Source organism: Anser anser (genome assembly GCF_964211835.1).
Source record: "Anser anser genome assembly, chromosome: 2".
NCBI lineage: Eukaryota > Metazoa > Chordata > Aves > Anseriformes > Anatidae > Anser > Anser anser.
Genome location: NC_139721.1, coordinates 161,544,968 through 161,564,066, shown reverse-complemented (window position 1 = coordinate 161,564,066; position 19,099 = coordinate 161,544,968). Strand labels below are relative to the sequence as shown.

Sequence of the window (19,099 nt, the reverse complement as noted above, 5' to 3'; positions counted from 1 at the left end):
AGTCTGGTGGGATGTCTTCAGCTGCACCCCTCATGTGCTCCAAGCCCCAGCCCCGCAGTTGGGGTTGCTGTGGGAACACTCACCGTGCACCTTGGGCACCTTGGCTTTCAGGTGTCGCTCGCACTTGGCCTTGGCTTTTAGCAGTAAGAAGATCTGCTCCTCTTTGGTGATGACATCGTCAGCATCCACCTGCAGCAATGGCAGAAACGAGGTTAAGCTTCAGCACAGGAAAAGCAGCAGGGCACAAGCTACCTAGACAATGCAGATGATCTGAATGCACAATCTCCATCGCACCAACAGTTTCTTTCACCAGCCTTGTTCTTCCCATCTCATTTTGCTCCCTAATTGGTGTCCAAGGAACACCCTCTACAAGATGCCACATGGAAATATTTGTGTACAAGGCAAAGGAGGCGCACATTGCAGTTGCACGCAGCAAACACATGCTTGCACGCAGAAAGGGAGCAACTTCTTGGGTGGCACGCCTCAGTTTGCAGCTTGGAGGGACAAGGCTATTACCCAAGGGAAATAAAGCATTCTAGTAAATAACATAGGCTCAGCATTTTTAAACACTGTTTCCTTTGGGACACAGAAGCATAATTAAATATAACGCTCAGGGTGGCAAAGCAATGCTTTGTTTGCTGGCACCCACCTCTTGGAAAATACTACCAGGGGGTAAAAGTTCAAGGGCTTTTTCTCCCTTTAAGAATCACAACCTGGCATCATGAATGCTGTGCTATTTACAACCTCTTTTTCAGGCCTTCAGCCCCATGGAGTCAGTTCCTATCAATATCCTTCCTAAATCCAAGAACAAGTACAGAGGGGGCTGCCCTAGGGGGCTGTCTATGAGGTGACAGCATCTGCCCCCTGACTGAGGGCTCAGGGAAAGGAGGCTGTGAACATCACCCTGGAATATTTGATTTCTTCCCCTCTATGTTCTGCCTGTAAGGTTTCCAGAGGTCAAGGAACAAGAAGACGGGATGGCAGAGCAGGGAGGGTGCTTTACCCAGAAGCTACTTTACCCTCCTCTGTTTGCTGCTTGCTGATACACAATGATACAAGGCCCTCTGAGACACTTTCTGGTCACAAAAACCATCTTGTTTCATGAAGCTGGCACTTTCCCGTTAGGCAGGGCTGGCCTCTGGAAGCTGGGGTTACACCCATGGTGTAGGCCTGACCAACAAGTGCTTTGGTTATCATGCCATTAAGAGCTTTGATCTAATACAATACGGCCGCTCTCATTTCCTCGTGTGCCTCTTAGGTACTTGGTTTGTGTCCTGCTCAGGCATCCAGGACCAGTCCTCTCATTGCATCGATTTCCCTAATACTTTTTTTTTGGTCTTCATTAAACTGTAAAAGCAGTAAGAGCAGAGCCTACCTTTCCCTGGACTTCTACAGGACTTAGCACTTTTTCTTAATGGTGTAATTTAATCAAAAATGACTGCTGTACTATTTTATAGAAAGCAACAGTTTTATTATTATTATTTTTTAATTTATTAACCTGTATTGACTGTGCTGGTGAGACTGGCTGCAGTAAATCTGTTATGCCTATGGTAGCTCTCCACATCCTGATGGATGGAGCAGGTCTAAACCTCAGTGCATAGCTGAAGGCCAATCTGTTCTCAAGACTTATTACAAACAACATAATGAAGGTTAATGAAATCCAACTTAAAAGTAAACCTAGACTTTATTTCACATGTGGTCTTACAGAGGGGAACGGTGAATGCTCAAGCAGCTGATGTGCTAACAGACACACAGATGGATATCTAGATCTGATAAGGGGATTCTGAGTAAAACAGAAGTTAGTTTTTCATACCCTTGGAAAAAATCCACACTAAAATCCTCTTTCAGAAGTGGGAGATGGTTTCAAAACATCAATATTAAAGCAAAATAAAATTATCCCTTTCCAGATGTTTGGCCAGTCCACATTTAAGGCAATATCCAGCATTTAAACCCTTTTATTGGAAACATAAAACCTTTGGGTCCAATCCTGCTGTCACTTGCAGCTGCATGAATCCTGAACAATTCCATCAAAGCCAGAGGAGTTACTCTGGATTTATAGTGGCTGAATAGAGCAGAATGCTCTATGAATGCTCATCCTCAGGGATTTCAAATGATACATCCCTTCATCCTCAGCTTCCTTTGGCCATGCTCTGAGAGGGGACAGCTTCTTCCCAGTAGGATGTACGATGTCCTGTCCAGCCCAGGCACAGGAAATAATTTCTATTTCCCAGAAGCAGAGCTGAGGCACCAAGCTCTGTGCCCTGAGCAGGGTGCAATAGCTAGGACAGGGCTCTGAACTGAAGCTGGCTTTTCAGCTTTCCTGAGCCCTGGAACCAGGGATTATCAGCTTTGCACTTCCAAAATTTGTCAGACTACTCAAAAAATAAAATAATAAAAACAAATATATATATATATTCCCCATTTCCTCCCCTCTCCCCAAGCCGATATAAATACTAAGAGATATGTTTAAACCATATTTTTTTGTGTTTCTAGGCAACCTGCTGTAGGTGGCCCTGCCTGAGCAGGGGTCTCAGACCAGATGGCCTCCAGAGGTTCCCTCCAACCTTAACCATTTTGTGATTCTCCTTGGCTGAGGAAGATGAAACATGTATGTAGACGTATACATGAATAAGAACAGATTTTCATTGAATCCTCTGGCTTAAAGAAGATGAGTCTGCCTCAAGAGATGTGGAAAGCTCTGTCCCTCATGGCATCCTTCTGGACAGATTGTGAGATGAAAGAGGTTCACACCGTGCTGAGTGAAGAACTGGTTGACTGCAGAGCTCAAAGCATGGTAGTGAATGGGGCTACTTCTGGGGCACTGGGTGATCAACAATGGTGTGAAATGCCTAAAAATGCCTAAAAATTCTTTATTGTGAGGGTGGTCAGACACTGGAACAGGCTTCCTAGCAAGGTGGTTGATGCCCCATGACTGTCAGTGCTCAAGAGACATTTGGATATTGCCCTCAATAATATACTTTAACGTTTAGTTAGCCCTGAAGAGGTCGGGCAGTTGGACTAGATGATCTCTTCCAACTAAACTATTCTATTATATTTAAAGAAAATCTGAAATGCCATTCTTTTGCTGCTGAATGACTCACATTAAACACCTAAGAAGCAAAACTGGTCTGACTGCAGCTGGGACAAGACGGGATGACAGGCCCAGAGCCACCTTTCTCATGCTTCACCATGCTTAGTCTCCAGCCCTTGCCCACCAACTTGCTGGGATATTTCAGCACATCAGCCCTGCTGAAAGCTCTCCGGAAACAGCAGTGTGCTGCCAGATCAGGCGCTGAAATGGCTCAGACTTGGGTGAAGGGCTGGTACACAGGATAGGGCAGACAACCACAGCTGGACACTGTAGAGCAGCTTTGGACCTGCCAGATGCTGAAGCACCTTTAACTGTTCATTGCCACTTTTTTTTTTCCTCTGTACACCTGATTTTATTGCTCTTTGTCTTCTGATCTTAAGACAATGTCTCACTCTTTGTGTTTCTAGCCTAAGCTGTAAGGTTAAATGAAACCAACAGGGACATTTTCATTGCAACACAGGTGTACTCGTGAAATTAGACATATTTGGGTCAGGCTTGGCAAAACTTCCTCTTTGACAAACAACCTTGATACCTGATCCAAATATACCATGGGATGGCCTCACTGAAATCATTAGCAGACATGTGTACCAACTTCTTTGAATCTGAATATCCCTGGACAGCAAAATAAGTGGCTTCACTTTCAGAAGTGCTGAGGTATGGGCTGCAGGAGCTTCGAACAGGTGGGAACCACTGCTGGCAAACCAGCCAGTGGCTTGGAGTAGATTTGAATCCCTAGGGTTGGGAGAGAGACAGGACTAAATACATGTGCATGAGAGGCATCTAAAATACCAAGTGGTGCAGAAAAGGGGAAGGATGGCAGTTAGTCACAGTTCTGCAGAATTTGAGCACAGAGAGGCACAAGATGGAGAGAACACAGTGTAAGAGAAACAGAAGAATGATGTATGCAAGTTACATGAATAGATTCGAAACAGAACTAGACAAATTAATGAAGGACAAATCCCTCAGTGGCTGTTAAGCACCGTAGCCTACATGCTAATTTTGATGCAGGGAGGTCTTGAACTGCTGACTACCGAATGCTGGAAGGTGACAGCCATAAGAGCTCTCTCCTTTTCTAAACATCCTAAGCTGACAGCTCTGGGAATGCTCTGTCAGAACAGAAGGTCAACTCAATAAGGTTATTTTTACATTCCTGTAGGTCCTCTATTTTTCCAAGGTAAGAGAAACATCCATGCCCTGCTGTGCATCCAGATAGATGAATATACATTTAGGGCACAGTCCAGTGTGGCACACTCAGCATAATCTGCTTTGATTATTCTGTACACCTACTCTTCAGGACCAGGGAAAGTCAATTAAGAGAAGATGCTAGAAGTGTTCCTTCCAAGCAAATACTGTAGCCCCAGCCCATACAGATTTAATTACCCATCTTTTACAAAGAACCTCTTCTACCTGCCTGGAGGCCACCTATTTGCAACCCAGTACTTCTCACTTTCTGCTTCTCTAGACAACCATTAGTCAGACAAAAGGAACAAGTATCATACCTTGTAAATACAAAACCTGCCATATTGGCTAACTGAGGACCTCCACAGCAGCACTTATCCATCTAAGATGCTCATGCAGGGCTCCCCTTATAGTCCTTGGAGATTTAGCTACAGAGATCACCTGAGATTCATTCCATTGTCAAGCCACCACCTAAACCAAGTCAGATCAGCTGTGCCTTTTTTTTTTTTTCTTCAACAACTATAAGGGGACATGACTCAGATAAAGATATCTTTTTCTTTTTTTTAAATTAAATTTTATTTTTTTTTTTTTGAGTCTGAAGCAAAGAGAGCACTTCCTACTCCAGAGTTTTTCCAGGTGGATTGGTGGTATCCTCTCATTTCCTGGTGGTTAGGGTCATAGGCTATACTGTTGCCATTTTTTTTGTACTGGTGCTATCTGCACAAAGTTTCTTCTATACATTGGACAACAAATGCAAAGAAAATCATTTTTAGAGATTCTCAGAAAACCTTTCTTGTGGGGCAATTTAGGTTGTTATTTAAGTTTGGTTTGATTTCAGGATGAAGCATACTTCTTTCATAACACAAAAAGAAGAAAAATACATTAAATAAATAAATCAAAATCATCTTCGTAAAACATGTAACTGCTGGAAATTTCCACATGAGGTGAGAGAACTTCCAAATTGCTACTAGTCTTATTGGCTTGATAAGAAATGTGTATTCAGTTCAAGAGCTGGGGACGTGGACACGTTGACAGCTCTGGACCTCTGGAATGGCTGCCCAAAGTGAGTCCCTGATTCCAATGCAGGTGATGCAATAGGAGCAGCCACAAATCTTTATTTATGAAATACCTGAAATATTCAGAAGCTTGAAGGAAGCTTTGCTTGTGTTTCCTAAGAATTTAACTGAAACTGTGCCTCCTCAGGAAAATCCAGTTCTGGTTGTTTCTATCACAAAATGAGGAAACTCAAGCACTTGGAAAAAAAACAAAGTCAATGGTTGGACCAACGCTAAAGGCAAGTATAGAAAGAAGGGCTCTCACATCTCTCTGCCTGACCTGTTCAGCTGCACTACCTCTTTTTTTCACGACAAGGTGCCCATCTCAGACTTGTACCTTCTCTCTCACAGGCCATTAATTCTTGTTTTTAAGCACTTTCCAAGCCTTGATTCATCACAGAAAGGACGCCAAATCTCTGTCCCTGCTTACACCACAGAATTAAACTTTTGATGACAAAGCAATACGCCCCATTGCAACCATAGATGGGGTTTAGGATGAGTTATTTAGGGGTGGTTTGAGTCCTTAAGGGGTGCAAATTGCCAAGTTCCAGGGAACAGCTTTGATTTTACTCACAGAGCATTTCACAAAAAATATGATAGCCCTGAAGAGGGAGAGCTTTGGGCAGCTGGAGTCTGTAGTAAGCGGCCACCTGAGCAGAGCTGACAAGATCTGCAGAATCAAGGAGCAGAGATTTTCTGGTTTGAGCACCGGGAGCAAGAGAAGCATCTGAAGGAAGTCAGAAATAGTGTCACAGCTAGGTATATCTCCCAAAACTAACCGTTTGGAAGGATGAGGTCAGCGTGCCCCTGCAGAAGGTAATCACTGCAAAAGATCTGACAGCAAATCGCTTTCCACGAGACTTCCCTAACTTGCTTCAGCACAAATTCCTGCACTGAGCTTACTTGGCACCACAATTACACAAGTTCAGAGACTCAGACAGGCCCAGCAGTACAGGGGTGGGTGCAGGAGGACAGCTTTGCCCTGCACTCCTGCCATTACAGGCTGGGTGCAGCTGGGTGGGATGTGGTGTCCTCTCTGGCCTTCCCAATTTTGCAGCATGAATGCATCTGCTACTTTTTCTCAAAGGTTCTCACCTCTTGGCTTCCCGGTACTGTTTTTATTTTTATTTTATTTTTTGTCAGAAAATTTCCTTGTGGAGGAACAATCTAGGAATGTTTTTTCTCCCCTTTGTTCAGAGAAAGCAGAAATGCAGAGCAGGAGACAGGCCAAGCAGGGAAGGGTGAAATGACAATGCTATCCAGAGCCTGTCAAATCAGTTTTCGTTTTTTTTTTTTTTTTTTTTTTTTTCCTTGCCCCCAGAGGAGGCCATAGGGTAATTATGATAATGTTTTCTGGTATTTCCATTTCATTGGCTGATCTCCCAGCCACTAAAGTAAACCCCAAATCTCAACGGGGAGGTCATATTCATCCTTGTTTATGGGACTCATTTTCAGAAATAACACTATCCTTTTTGTGAAACTTCCCTGGCAGCAGCTCAAAAAATAGCTAAAGGCAAACAGATTCCTTGGTCAGGGTTGAGAGCATCACAGCCGCTGGATGGGCCCAATGCAAGGGATTGCTGGTGATCACCCTCCTGGATGGCAGTACACCAGGTAATTGCCAGTGTGAAGCAGAAAGAGGGTGCAGGTGGCAGGGGGGCATGAGAAGGAAAGGGAAAAGGTAAGTGTGAAAACGAAAGCACCGGTGTTGGTGATCTGGAGGCAAAAGAGAGGTCCCTAGGATGCTGGAACAGGGCAGGACAGAGGGCAGCACAGCGGGGATTCAGCTGCCTTTGGCATAGCCTTCAGCATGGAGTGAAGCAATCTGGGTCAGCAAGGAGCTCGTGGTCGTGTGGGATCAGAGGCAGGAAGATGTGGCAGCATGTAGGTGGTCGGGAACGTAAGGCGTTGCATGAGGATGGGGCAAACACTGAGATCCTGGCACCTGTTTTATTTATTTATTTGTTTGTTTATTTATTTATTTATTTATTTTTAATGAATGGCATTTAGGTGAGAAGGGATGGATGCTCTTGGTTCTTGTGTGATCGGGTTTAGATATCTAGTTTTCCCCTCTGTTTCCCCCTACACTTCTGCAAGTATTTGTGCAAGCCTGCACCTCCTGGCCACCGGACGCTGCTGATTTACTGAGGTCCAGATGAACCCGGTCAAGTATGGAAGGACCAGGGATTGGTATATGGTGTCTTGGACAAAACATACCTTGTGCAATCTCTGTTACTGGATCTGCTGCCAGGCCCAAAGCGAAATAGGATATATACAGATATATACTCATGGATATACAGAGCAGGGTAAATACAGATAAACAGAGCTTATTCTCCTACAATTTGGGCAACACTGGATTTGCCCATTGACCAGACAGTTTAATTCCCTTTCCTCACTAACTGCTACCTCCATGCATCTTTTCCCCTGACTGCCCACGTGTTATCATCACCTGGGTATAAAAATGACATAAGAAAACAGCAGCAAAATGCACCGGGGGAGAGCAGGGAGTGGGGCTTGCTCTGCCCTGAGGGACTTAGTTAAACTGAATAGGCATTATTTCCAACATTAGAAAAAAAAAATGTGGTTTGCAACCTATTTCCTGTCAGGTTAATGCTGGAAAGATTTAAAAATAAATAAAGCTGGAGTGCCAGTTGGCCGAGATGGAGATACAGTAGCAGAAGCAGCAGCGGCACGCTCCACTGCCAGCAGCTAATGGCAAAAGCTCCGGGAGCAGAGCTGTGGTTTGCTCGGACACCGGGGTGGCGAGGAAGATGGTGGGAGGAAGGCCAGGTCCTAGCAAGAGACCCTGATTCAGGCGTGAGAAGGGAGACTTTAAGCCCCCGTGATGCTGGGTGTGTGTTTGATGTGGGTTGTGGTGGTGGGACTGAGTGCTCATCCCTCTTGTGGCTGCAGCTCAGTGCGTGCAGAGCAGGGTTAAAACAGCAATAAAACACAGGTCTTGGTGAGGCTGAGCATCGACATCCCTGCCTGGGGTGGGACCAGGCATGGGGCCCTTTTCTGGTCCCCAAGCTCTGCTGCGCCCCATGACGGACGAGCACCCGTCTCTCTCAGCACCCTTCATGGTGCTAGAGCGATAGCAGGAATTCGGATCGGAGGGAACTGGGCGTGTGGGTGCTGAGATGAGCCCTCTGCGCTGCTGTCCTGCCCTGTAGGTGTGTGTCCCTCACCCCATCCCATCTCCAGAGGACAGAAATCGACCTCCGGAGATGTCTTTGGGTGAGGACTGAGGTTGTAAAGACTGGGCTGGGACAATGAAATCAACAGGGCCTGAGTGCAGAAGGGTGAAAGGAGGGGACATCCAAGAGGGACACAGCTAGGGAGGGGATGGGGGAATGGGAGCTGCTGTGAGCAGAAGGCAGAGTTGGTTGAATCCTGATGAAACAGCACGCTGGGAGCTGTGGAAGCACGGAAAGCTTAGCGCACAAGCTGCCCTGCCCTCTACCTGCTTTTCCCAGTCTCCCAGAGGGTAAATGAAGTTGGTGGTTTTGCCTTAATCCCTTGACCACATCACCCAAACCACCGCCTGCTCCAAGGCAGCAGCAGGACTCTGCTCCGGCCAGCTGGGCTCAGGGACCCTGCCCTGCACCCACGGACAGCCCAACAGCCCCCTGTGGTGCTCAGGGCTCTCTCTGCCCTTTCCAGAGCTGTCCCCACCAGGCTGGTGGATCCCTGCTCTTCTTCTTACCCTCAGAGCCAGGTCTGCCATGACTAGGAAGTGTCTACGCACCCAAGGAGCTCATCTTCCTATTTCTCAGTGCCTCGATGCCCTGCTGGGAGAAGGACATGCTCCTTCCCTCAGTCATAAATCCACCCATGCCCTTGTGTAATGCAGTCCAGCTCTCAACATGGATTTCCCATGACTGCTGCAATAAGAAAGACGGCACTGAATGGAAAAGAAGAAAAGTTGGCATGGAAAGATGTTTTGCAGAACTGGGACTGTCTCATCTTATCGTGACATTTAAAGATCTGTGATATCTACCAAAGGCATGGCCAGGTGAGGGCACTGCAATTTACTGAGCTTCTGCTAAGAAAGGATGCTGGCCCTTTGGAATCCATTGTCCATGTCATACCATGCCCATGCCATACATCACCATCACTGGTGAATGCATTTGCACGTGCTACACGGGCACACACAGTTTGTCACCACAGGGATGGGTAGAGGACACATCTGGTCCTGCAGCATGTATGTCTGCTGTTCCTTGGGGAATAGATCATTCTGATTTGGTCCCATCGATGCCCTTCCAATCCCATTTACTCTCACTTTGCCTTGGGGAAGCCTCATCCCTCAAGCTGCACAAGCAGAGCAAGAAGAAAATCTGCTTGGACAAAGCACAACTTGCAGACTCATCATAACTCATGCCACAGGGAATTAACTGATCTGAAAAAAGGTGTCCACTACATTTGACGATAATAGCAGAAGATTTTTGGGGGATGAGGTGGTGCCATGCCAGCAATAGAAGAGACTCTTTATCATCCTTGTCACTTCCAGACTCTTGAAGATGATTACCTGTATGGCTATCCTTCCTCAGCTATCCTGCCATGTAAATGCCCCTCTTACTAAGTGATCTCACGATTTACAGTCAGCACGTACAATTCATCAAGGGGAACTGACATGTATGGTACATTGCCAGGACATGGAGTTTTAGGAGAACATCTGCCTCACCAAAATTATTTCCTGCTTTCCTGCTTTACATCCCTGGAGCAAACAAGGTGGAACCCAGGTGGCTGAGCTATGAAAATGTTCCTTCCAAGCAAGGAGAAAACCCATGTCAAGTGTTTGTCTATGCTATCCAAGCAAAGGTGGTCTTCCTGGTAATTAGAAGATGGAGCTGGTGTAGAGAGCTCGGTAGCGATCAGTACAGATTTGAGTTACTTTCTTGGGTCATAAATAACACACATTACACTCCTCACTTGTGCAACAGGATTACTGTAGTCAGGAATGATAAATCCCAACCTAAAGCTAATGTCTAAAACATTCAGATGAATCACGCCCTAAAACTGTCAAGTCTCCCTTCTGACTGCAGTGGGTCCAGACAAGGCATCTGCAGATCATCTCGAACGAGGTGAGACGAAACCTAGCCTGAGTGCCTTGGCTGGGTAGCCCCAGGGCTGTCTCTTCTGCAGAGGGGCTGTAAGGCTTAAACCCAAGCTAGGAAAGCAGGTCTGTGCTCTCCGAGTTGCCAAGGGGGTGCAGGATTTCTCCTGGGTGCCTACATAGCAAACATGAAGCTGAATGTGATGCCCGACCCTCCCATGACTTGGGGTCCTGTTGTTGGCTGCTAAGGGAGTCTCTTGTCTGTGCCCGGCTGGCTGAAAAATCAGGGGGGCTGTAAAAGACAGAGGAGGTCACTCTGACATTGCGCTGTGATTTACCTTGGCTCACAGCAGTACATTGCTGTCATCTTTAGGGGATGATAAAGTGAATTGTGCTATGAGATCCCCCTGTTTCCCAGTGTGTGGGCATAGCTGCAGTGCTGGCTTCTCTCTTTTCTCCTCATCCTTTGGAAGCAGATGGTTTCCTTCAGGATCATACCTTGCTGTCTACAGCGATCATTTTATTTTTCCTTTTACATTTCATTTTGTACGTTTTTCAGAGCACGGCTGGAGTCCAACGGGCCATGGAAGTGGGAACCATGCAGACCTCTCCTTCCCATGCTCCTACCGCAGATGCAAGGAAGATCTCCTGTGTACAGACCCAGCTGCCCAAATAGATGCTGCTGTGGCCTTTCAGAGCTTGCTGACTCCACGCTCTCTGTTGTCCTGTGATGGTTTAAATGTCACTTTGAACAGAGCAATAGAAGGGACAGTACCTTTCTTGGTTCTTCATGAGGAAGTTTGACTCCTTTCACTTTGTCTGCCCAGCTCCCTTACACCTCTCAGAAACAATTCCTTCTTTTGGATTTATCTCCTCATTCTCAAAGCTTCGCACTCTGATTTTTTAAAGCCTTGCTAGGAATACCCTCCCTGGGCGAGGGAGCTGGAATTCAGTGCCTCACTCAGGTCCTCAGACAGACAAGACAGATGGTTGCCGTCGGCTGGGCCAAGGATGCAAACAGAGCTGTCTTAACACCCTCCAACACATATTCTCTTGTTATCCTCCCACGGTGGAAATTACTGATAAGAAGAGCAGGAGAATCATCTATATTAAATCACAAGATTAGATCTCTAGGAAAAGAGCACTTTTGTTTTTTTTTTTCTTCCCCACCTCCCCCCCCCCCTTCTTTTATTTCTGGTATCAGCAGCAAAGGCACCGAGGGTTAGAAAGCACAGTGCCTCGGGGGAGTGTGCTGGGGACGAGGATGCCAGCAACCTTCACTTTGCTCTCCAAACTGCACAGAAACTGGATTATCTCAATTTCACAACTAATTGCTCTTGCTTGCCTGTAACCAGGTCAATAGCATTAATGGTTAAGAATGAAAGACTCCCAGTAGAGTGTCTAATTGAAAGCCATTTAGGAGCAATTAAAAGAATGGTCTAGGAATAAACACCTGCTTTTTAAGTAGTAATAACAGCAGATAACACCCTGGTAACTTTGGTCCATGAGTACTAATAAGAGGTGTGCCGCTGTCATGCATCGGCAGCCTTTAAGGGTAGTTATGATCAAAATTAGACAAGATCCAGCTTCCTGTAAAGAAATATCAAATATTGTATATGTTGATCCGATTGCACACAAATATCTTTGGGTTTGTTTCAAATCAAACCAAACTTTTCCAAAACTGCTTGTGAAATAGTCATTAGAAAGTTGAATGTAACACAGTTAAATATGAAAGGTTCCCCCCAAGAGTATCTGTGGAGTGAAAATCATATTCTTCCTACTATTTGCCACAAAAGTGACAAGCATGCCAAATTTGATGAGAGGTGCACAGGTAAGAAAACCAGACATCCCCTGTATTGCAGGGAGGGACTGCACGGCCATGGGGTGAGCTAAATCAGCGGTCTGTTCTGATGGAAAGATCTTATTCTGGAGGAAGGGGTGGGTTATTTTCTATTTCTGTTTTCTTGTCAGATTCAGGCTGGAAGGGACCTCAGGACCTCACCTACTCCAAACTACTGCCCAAAGCACGATAAGCAATGAGACTGGATATCTAGGCTTTATGCAGTCAGGTCTTCAAACAAATTACACTACAAGCATGCAATGCAGAAGAAGAGGGGAGCTATGACTAGGGGTGAGGTGGAAAAGGGGAAGGCAGAGAGAAAACCCCTTCAGCATCAGCTTGCTGTCACATCCAGTTAGGTGTCCTGCACCCTCCAGATGGCTGACCTTCAGATGACCAGAGTCTTCTGCAGAGCTGCTGCCCCTCTTATCCGAGTAGCACTGACAAGGCTGTCATTCGGGGTTGAAAAGGAAGCAAGGTGAAGAGCCAGCACTTGTTCCAGGCTCTGAGCCTCTCCCTTCCTCCTCCTCTCACTTTTCTTTTTTTTTTTTTTTTTCCCATGCTTATTTCTACTTGCCCAACAGTTTTCTCCTTACTTCTCTGCGCTCATGACCCACCATGTCATCAGGGGGCACAAACTGTCAACATCTTTTTATTTTCTTAGTCTACAGCCACAAGGAGTGATGTCTTTTCTTTATGATCAGAGGCTTTATTGCTTTCCTCTGAGGTGAGCAAGCAGCTGCCTTAGATTTCAATGAGAACATCACGCTGCCCAGACCTGGGCAAAACAGACAAGAGCTCAGTGGTTGGCTGAGTCCCCTGGAGGTGTTATCTGGCAAAGAGAAGTTTCTGTGTGCGGAGAAGAGAAGTTTCTTGTGAGTGGAGGGCTTGCAAAAATCTTTCGAAAGCTGGAGGCTATAATATACTCCTTTGCACCTGAGTCAGACCTGTCCCACATCAGAAATCAAACGGAGAGTGGGAATTTGCCACCTGAAGACCAATTCTGTGCTTAAAACCGCTGTTGACTAAATAATGCTGAATGCTTTTGGGGTGTGGGGTAAGGAGGAGAACACAGTTCTTGCAGTGGAGCTGGTTCTCCTGTCCTGAAGGGAGAAATGGGGCTCAGAGCCAGAATAGCTCCTTGCCCCTAGTTTTGGGGCAACCATTCATGCTCTCCAATGGTGCCTGACTACTGGATCCAGTGAAAGATCAGCTCAGACACTGAAATATTTTGCTGTGATCTGCTCTCAGGGCTGCTACCCGCTCCTTCTCCTTTGGTGAAGGCCCACCTGCATGACTCAAGGGAATCCCAATGGTGCACATGCAGGAAACTGATAGCAAAGAATTTGTCTCTCCAGGACAAGCAATTCAGACTTCCAAAATAAATATCCATGTCCTTGTCACAGGAAATGCTGGGACTTTGGAAAGTTCCCGGGGGGAGCCGAGGTGGACCGTAGCCCACCATCTCCGACAGCAACCCCAAACTGCTGTGCTTTTTGCTGGGCTATGAACTGAGTCCAAAGACATCCCTGTGATGCACCAGAGGGAGCCAGGAGCTGGTTATGACTGCCAGCACCCCATCCATAGTGCCAGTCCATGACCATCCTGCTAAAAACAGCTTCTGAGTCCCAGGTCAGATATCAACCAGAGCTTCCTCTTCTGCATGCGTGATCCATGCTGTGGGGTTATTTTAGCAGTCAGGTCAAGTCCTGCTTGAAAAACAGCCCTGATAACCCAAAGCCCTCTCTTTTGTGAATGCATTCATCAAACAGACTTCTCATGCCCAGACATTTCAGGGCCCAGCTGCTGCTGGCCACCAGGCTTGGCTTCCAGGTAGAGGCCAGACAGAGCTGCCTCTGCCTTTTATCCATTCCTGGAGGTGGGAAGCAGCACAACTGCGATGCCACTTCAGCATTACTTTAGCTCACCTTGCCTTTCCTGGTGCAACCACAGGCACGCAAAGCAGCTAGGAAGCAGCCTCTGCCTGCAAAGGACCTGAGACTCTGGGTCTAGGGTGCATGACCCTACACGTGTTTTGAGTTTTCCAGCCCTGCCATACAGGATCCCAACTCCCAGATTTGGACCTGCAATTGCTTTTTCGCCATCTGAGGTTTCAATCTGCTGATGAGATTGAATCCTTATTCCAGACACCCATGAGGATTTCTCAGGAAGTAATATTCTGTAGGCTGCTGCTCACCTCCAGGAATGGACAAGCCCAGCTGGAGATGATTTTGCCTGGCATCATTTTTGGCAAGTGCAACTGCAGCATCACCCTTGGGCCACTGAGCAATCCGAGGCAGAGCTGAAGTGCATCTAGGAGGGCTCTGGGCAGAAAAGGCAGAGTGATGGGGAGAGCAGCACCAGGCTGGAAGATAAGTGCATCGTGCTCTGGGTGCACTGACTGCATGGACTAGAGCTCCACATAAAGGGACTGCACTGAGGACATCCCCACTGAGTCCCTTGTTAAGTTACCTTACAGTCATGAAACATTCTTCATGCATGTCATATCTCGAAGGGCCCAGTGCTGCCAGCCAAAAGGGAGATGAGATCTGCAGGTAGCTCCGAGCCCAGACAGCCCCCAAGGGCAATTCAGGGAGCGGAGCTGAGGCTGGAGCTGGGAGCAGAGCACGCGTGGCCTCAGGCACCTGGCACCAAGTGGCATGAGCGTGGGCTTGCAGCTACCGAGCTGCCTGGTTCGGATCCCAAACCACAGCTCAGCACCCGCGGGGCAGAGCATTGCCCAAGAGGCTAAACAGCCTCAGCAGGGAATGCAGGGTGACCCAGCCTTACCGGGCTGGTGCTGAATTAGAGGTGTGCACATACCTGTGCATATACAGAGCACCCAAGTGCCAGCATGCATCTGCATCACTGGGAGGGAATGCCATTGGAAAGTGAGCGCAGGACACGGCCTTTCTGCCTCAGTTTCCCCCAGGCACAGCAGACCTCACCTTTCCTTGCCTTATCTGTTTTGGCCACCTCTGCCTGTGTGTGCACCTACGTCTCACTGGGGCAGGGAGAGAGGAAATGGCAGATTTCAGAGCAGGCCCCTGCAATGAACAGCAGCAAGCTGGAGAAGCGTTCACCTCTCTTCCACTGGTGTCAGGGAGAACTCTGCTTGTGACGGGAGCAAGGAAACAGCTCCTGCAGCCTTCACATTGGCAAATCATCAGCCTTTTTGCTAGAAAGCTTGACTGAATTTTCAGTACAACTGCTCAAGGCCATGCTGTGATTGATTCCTTTTTTGCCCTTTTTTTTTGGCCTGTTTTTTTTTTTTTTTTAAATTTATTTTTCCCTTTCCCAAGTGTCATCTCTTCATCTTACAGCAGGCTGCTGAGCCCTGATCAGCGATCAAGCACAGGATCACACGATGGCCCATGCAGCCCATGAATTTTGTGAGAGAGGCAAAGACTTGGCATGTCATTCCTACTGTGGCTTGGTGACCTGGGACACCAAAGCCCCCAGGTCAGGCTAACCTGCTCCCTTCCAGAGCCCAGTGTGCAGTTTGCTCTCTCGGTGCCAAACATCCAGATGTGTCCAGCCTCCAGTCCCAGCAATTCCCCAGCCAGAGCCACATGCAGACGTAGCAGAGAGACAACGCTGAGCTGGCTTGGTCCAGCCCTCCGTTCTTCTATCCCATCTGGGTAAGAAGTCAGCTGTAAGCTAAAGTCATTCTTCCCATCTCTGATGCCCAATAAAGAGGCTCAGTGGATGCTCCTGAGACCTTTCTGCTACAAATTGTCACCCCCACATCCCTCAGCCTGTTGCCCCAGTGCCGGGCTTTGGGATTTGCTCAGGTCACGTCTGCCGGTGCGATGCTACCGCAGGGAGACAAAATATTTGTGCCCTGTGCGAGCTGTGCCAAGGCTGCGGGCCGGGCAGGTATGGGCTGGATGCCATCTCCTCCTCTGCTCTGCGTGTGCCAGCAGCCGCAGCCGAAAGCAGAGAAACCTCGGCGGCGGCTCAGGTAGCTCACAGCACAGCCACAATGCTGCTCGCCCTGGGGTGCACCTCCATGTACCCGAGGGTAACCTATGCAAGGTTACCTATAATTAGGGGTAGGGTTAGGGTAGGGTTAGGGTTAGGGCTATTATCACACATAACCTATACGAGGGACCACACCACCCATTTAATATTAGACAGAGCCGTGGGCCAGGGAGTTTTTCAGTTTATGTATCACTTAGAGAGGCTGGGTCTCAGAGTCACTGCTGCTCCAGGGCTGAACTCAGAACTCGTGGGACCAAAAGCAGGAAAATATTAAAGTCTGGACCAGGCTGGTTTGGTCTCTGCTGAAAACATCCTCGGAGCACGGAGACCTGCTCCTCACTTGGAGTCTCTACAGCAAGACTCAGGCTCAGAGCCAGAGTGACATCCAAACCTGCAGGTAACCAGGTGACAGCTGGTAGTCTAATTAGTGTCATGGATCCAGGCCCAGCAACTAAATGGCTCTGGGGAGAGTCTGCGCAAGCTACAGGCTCCTGGCAGGAAGGGACACGTGAATTGCCGTGGGGTTTTTGGAGTGGGCAGCCCTCTGGGACAGGCTGCACGCTGTCCCATTGCTTCCATGCTACCCAGTTTGAACTTCTCCTCGGTTGCACGTAGGCAAGCACAAACAAACCTTCAGAGCAGGAACGGGAGATGGACGGGGGGTGTGTGGCAAGGTTCGGGGAGGACCTGAATTTCTAGACCCCTCTCGGCCCAGCACTGAAACCCAGAGCCCTGCCCTGGCGCGGGTGGCACGGAGGAGCGTGGCGTGGTGGCATCTCCAGGGCGGCTGCCGCACAGTGCACGTATTCTGTGCAGCCCTGGGGTGTGCGGCACCGCTAATAGCTCCGGGGGAGCTGGCGTGCCAGCATTCCTCGGCCAGTGCCAGGAAAGCCACGCCGAGTACACAAGGAGTTGGCTTCCCTCCTCGCTCACATTAAAGGCACTCTCAGGCCTTTCCAGCTTTCACTGCAGTCATGCATCATCCCCTTCATTGTCCATGGGAGGCTTTGTGGACAGCTCGGGACACGGGAGGAGGCTCCTGATGGGGTTGATGGAGACAAGGCTGTGCTCTTGGGGGGAGTCAGCCCCTGAACCATCGCAGTGCACCGGCCCTTTCCCTTCCTCGCTGCCCCTGCGTGCACCTGAGCAGACGTGCAGTGGGTAGATTAAACCCATCATTTGGGGGTCAGCCCCCATTAGATCACCAGAAATGTGGTTTCTGTTCCTTGCTCTGCTGAGTGAGCTTCCCTTTTTTCCCACTTGTATAGCAGGGGTGATACCCCATCTCTGGCACTGCCTTCTTTTATGGCTTTGGGTAAATTATGGAATTCCTGCACACTTCAAACATATTATTTCAGTGAATCCGGAAGGTTTTATGGTAATTTTCAGGTCTATACGTCATTTTCTGCTTAAGATGGGTCACAAAGACCATCTGTTGTAATGGAAAGAGAGATGTCATACTGAAATTACTATGTATGCCAGAGTTTTACCCAGATGACTCAGGTATTACAGTACAGGACAATATCTCCTGTTAGCAGCCTTGGGAGCAAAGGTGACAAGGAAAAAAGACACAACCAACATAGAAAACCTCCTGCAAATAAAGCTCAGAAAACTCATCCCAGCATGTCTATGAAATACACGGAACTTGAAAACAGAGCTAGAAACAGATCCATGGCTACAGGAGCACAGATTTTCTTAGGACTCAAGGATGCGCTGGGAGCATGGACCCATTCTGGGTCTCAGTCCTGGGATGCTGGGAGAAAGGCTCTCTAGGAACAGATAAACCATGCCAGCCCATATTCAAGTTTATACAGAAGTGACTTCACTATTTTTCCTGAAGGATTTTTTCCCCATTTGTCTGGGAGCCTAGGTGCTTGCCCAGGACTTTCTGGATATTAAGCCGACCTGTTAGACTATGCTGGTGCCTTTCCATGTAGACTATCACCTGCTGGAGAAGACAGAGCTGGGCTGCTCCTGCCTGCTGTGAGTCAGAGAGGTGTGCCCAGGCAGCAAAACACAGCTGCTCAGGCAATCAGAGCCCTTCGAGTCCCTTAGCTGCTGTGCCAGAGGTGGCACCAGCAAGCTGCCGTTCCTGGAGAGCAGCCTCAGAGTACTCACGGTACTGAGCTCCTGGGAAAACCAGGCTTGACTTGCCTATGACTTCTGTGTCTGTTATATTAACTGAGCCCACTGTGACAGTACAAACCTGCAAATCAACCTGCTGGTTACTACTAGCAGCAACGATAAAACCAACCCCAAATACCTGTTTTCATTTTGAAGGTGTGTTTTCTCCATAAGAGGCTAGAAGCAATGCCAGCAAAAGCTCATTGCACAGACAGCAGCCCTTCGGCCAGCAATCTGACCAGCAACATGACCTGCAGCAGCATCCAGGACAGCAGCAGCACTCCGGGTGTCAGTCCTTGCTCAGGTTAAAGAACGTGCCCCTGCTTAGTCCCACCAGATAGTACCAGATAGATGGGAACAAAACCAGGACCATCAACAAACACCATCCTCTAAAGGCCACAGAGTCCTGTCCTGTCTAAAGAATCACCCCATAACAACTGATTATCAGAAAATAAAATTAAAAAAAAAATCAGCTGGTTCGGCAAATTCTTGTGAGCCCAAGTTTAGGTCCCAATTTAAGCAGATGGGATAGAAATGGTTATGGTGCCTCCTATGGCTCTTTCTACATCATGGATAGAAAATCAAGCCCATAAGTTGTCATACAACCCCAAGCATTGTGTGACGACCAACCCCATTGCAGCTTCAGCTCAAAACGTCCACATTTTACCAAAGTGGAGCCAACCTTGGGACATCTACCCACCTGTGCCCCCCGTATATGTGCTCTACAGAAGAGAGCTCCTGGCTTGTGCCAAGATCTCTTCCCTTTGCAA

The 19,099-nt window shown here is 47.8% G+C and overlaps 1 protein-coding gene across 2 annotated transcripts in view; it reads right to left on the bottom strand.

The window, feature by feature from the left end:
* Positions 1-19,099, bottom strand: part of PTH1R (parathyroid hormone 1 receptor) — a 125,453-nt gene that overhangs the window by 62,253 nt on the left and 44,101 nt on the right. The window contains exons 1-2 of one of the 2 annotated variants that reach the window (XM_083824074.1): positions 4,591-4,661; positions 84-189 (exon numbers count right to left, since the gene is read on the bottom strand). Coding sequence is in view for 1 of the 2 variants with exons in the window: in XM_083824073.1 (XP_083680199.1) it covers positions 84-189 (106 nt within the window). In the remaining variant the exon portion in view is untranslated. Of the gene's footprint in view, positions 1-83; positions 190-4,590; positions 4,662-19,099 lie in introns of those variants that run through there. The other variant, XM_083824073.1, reaches the window with a different exon arrangement.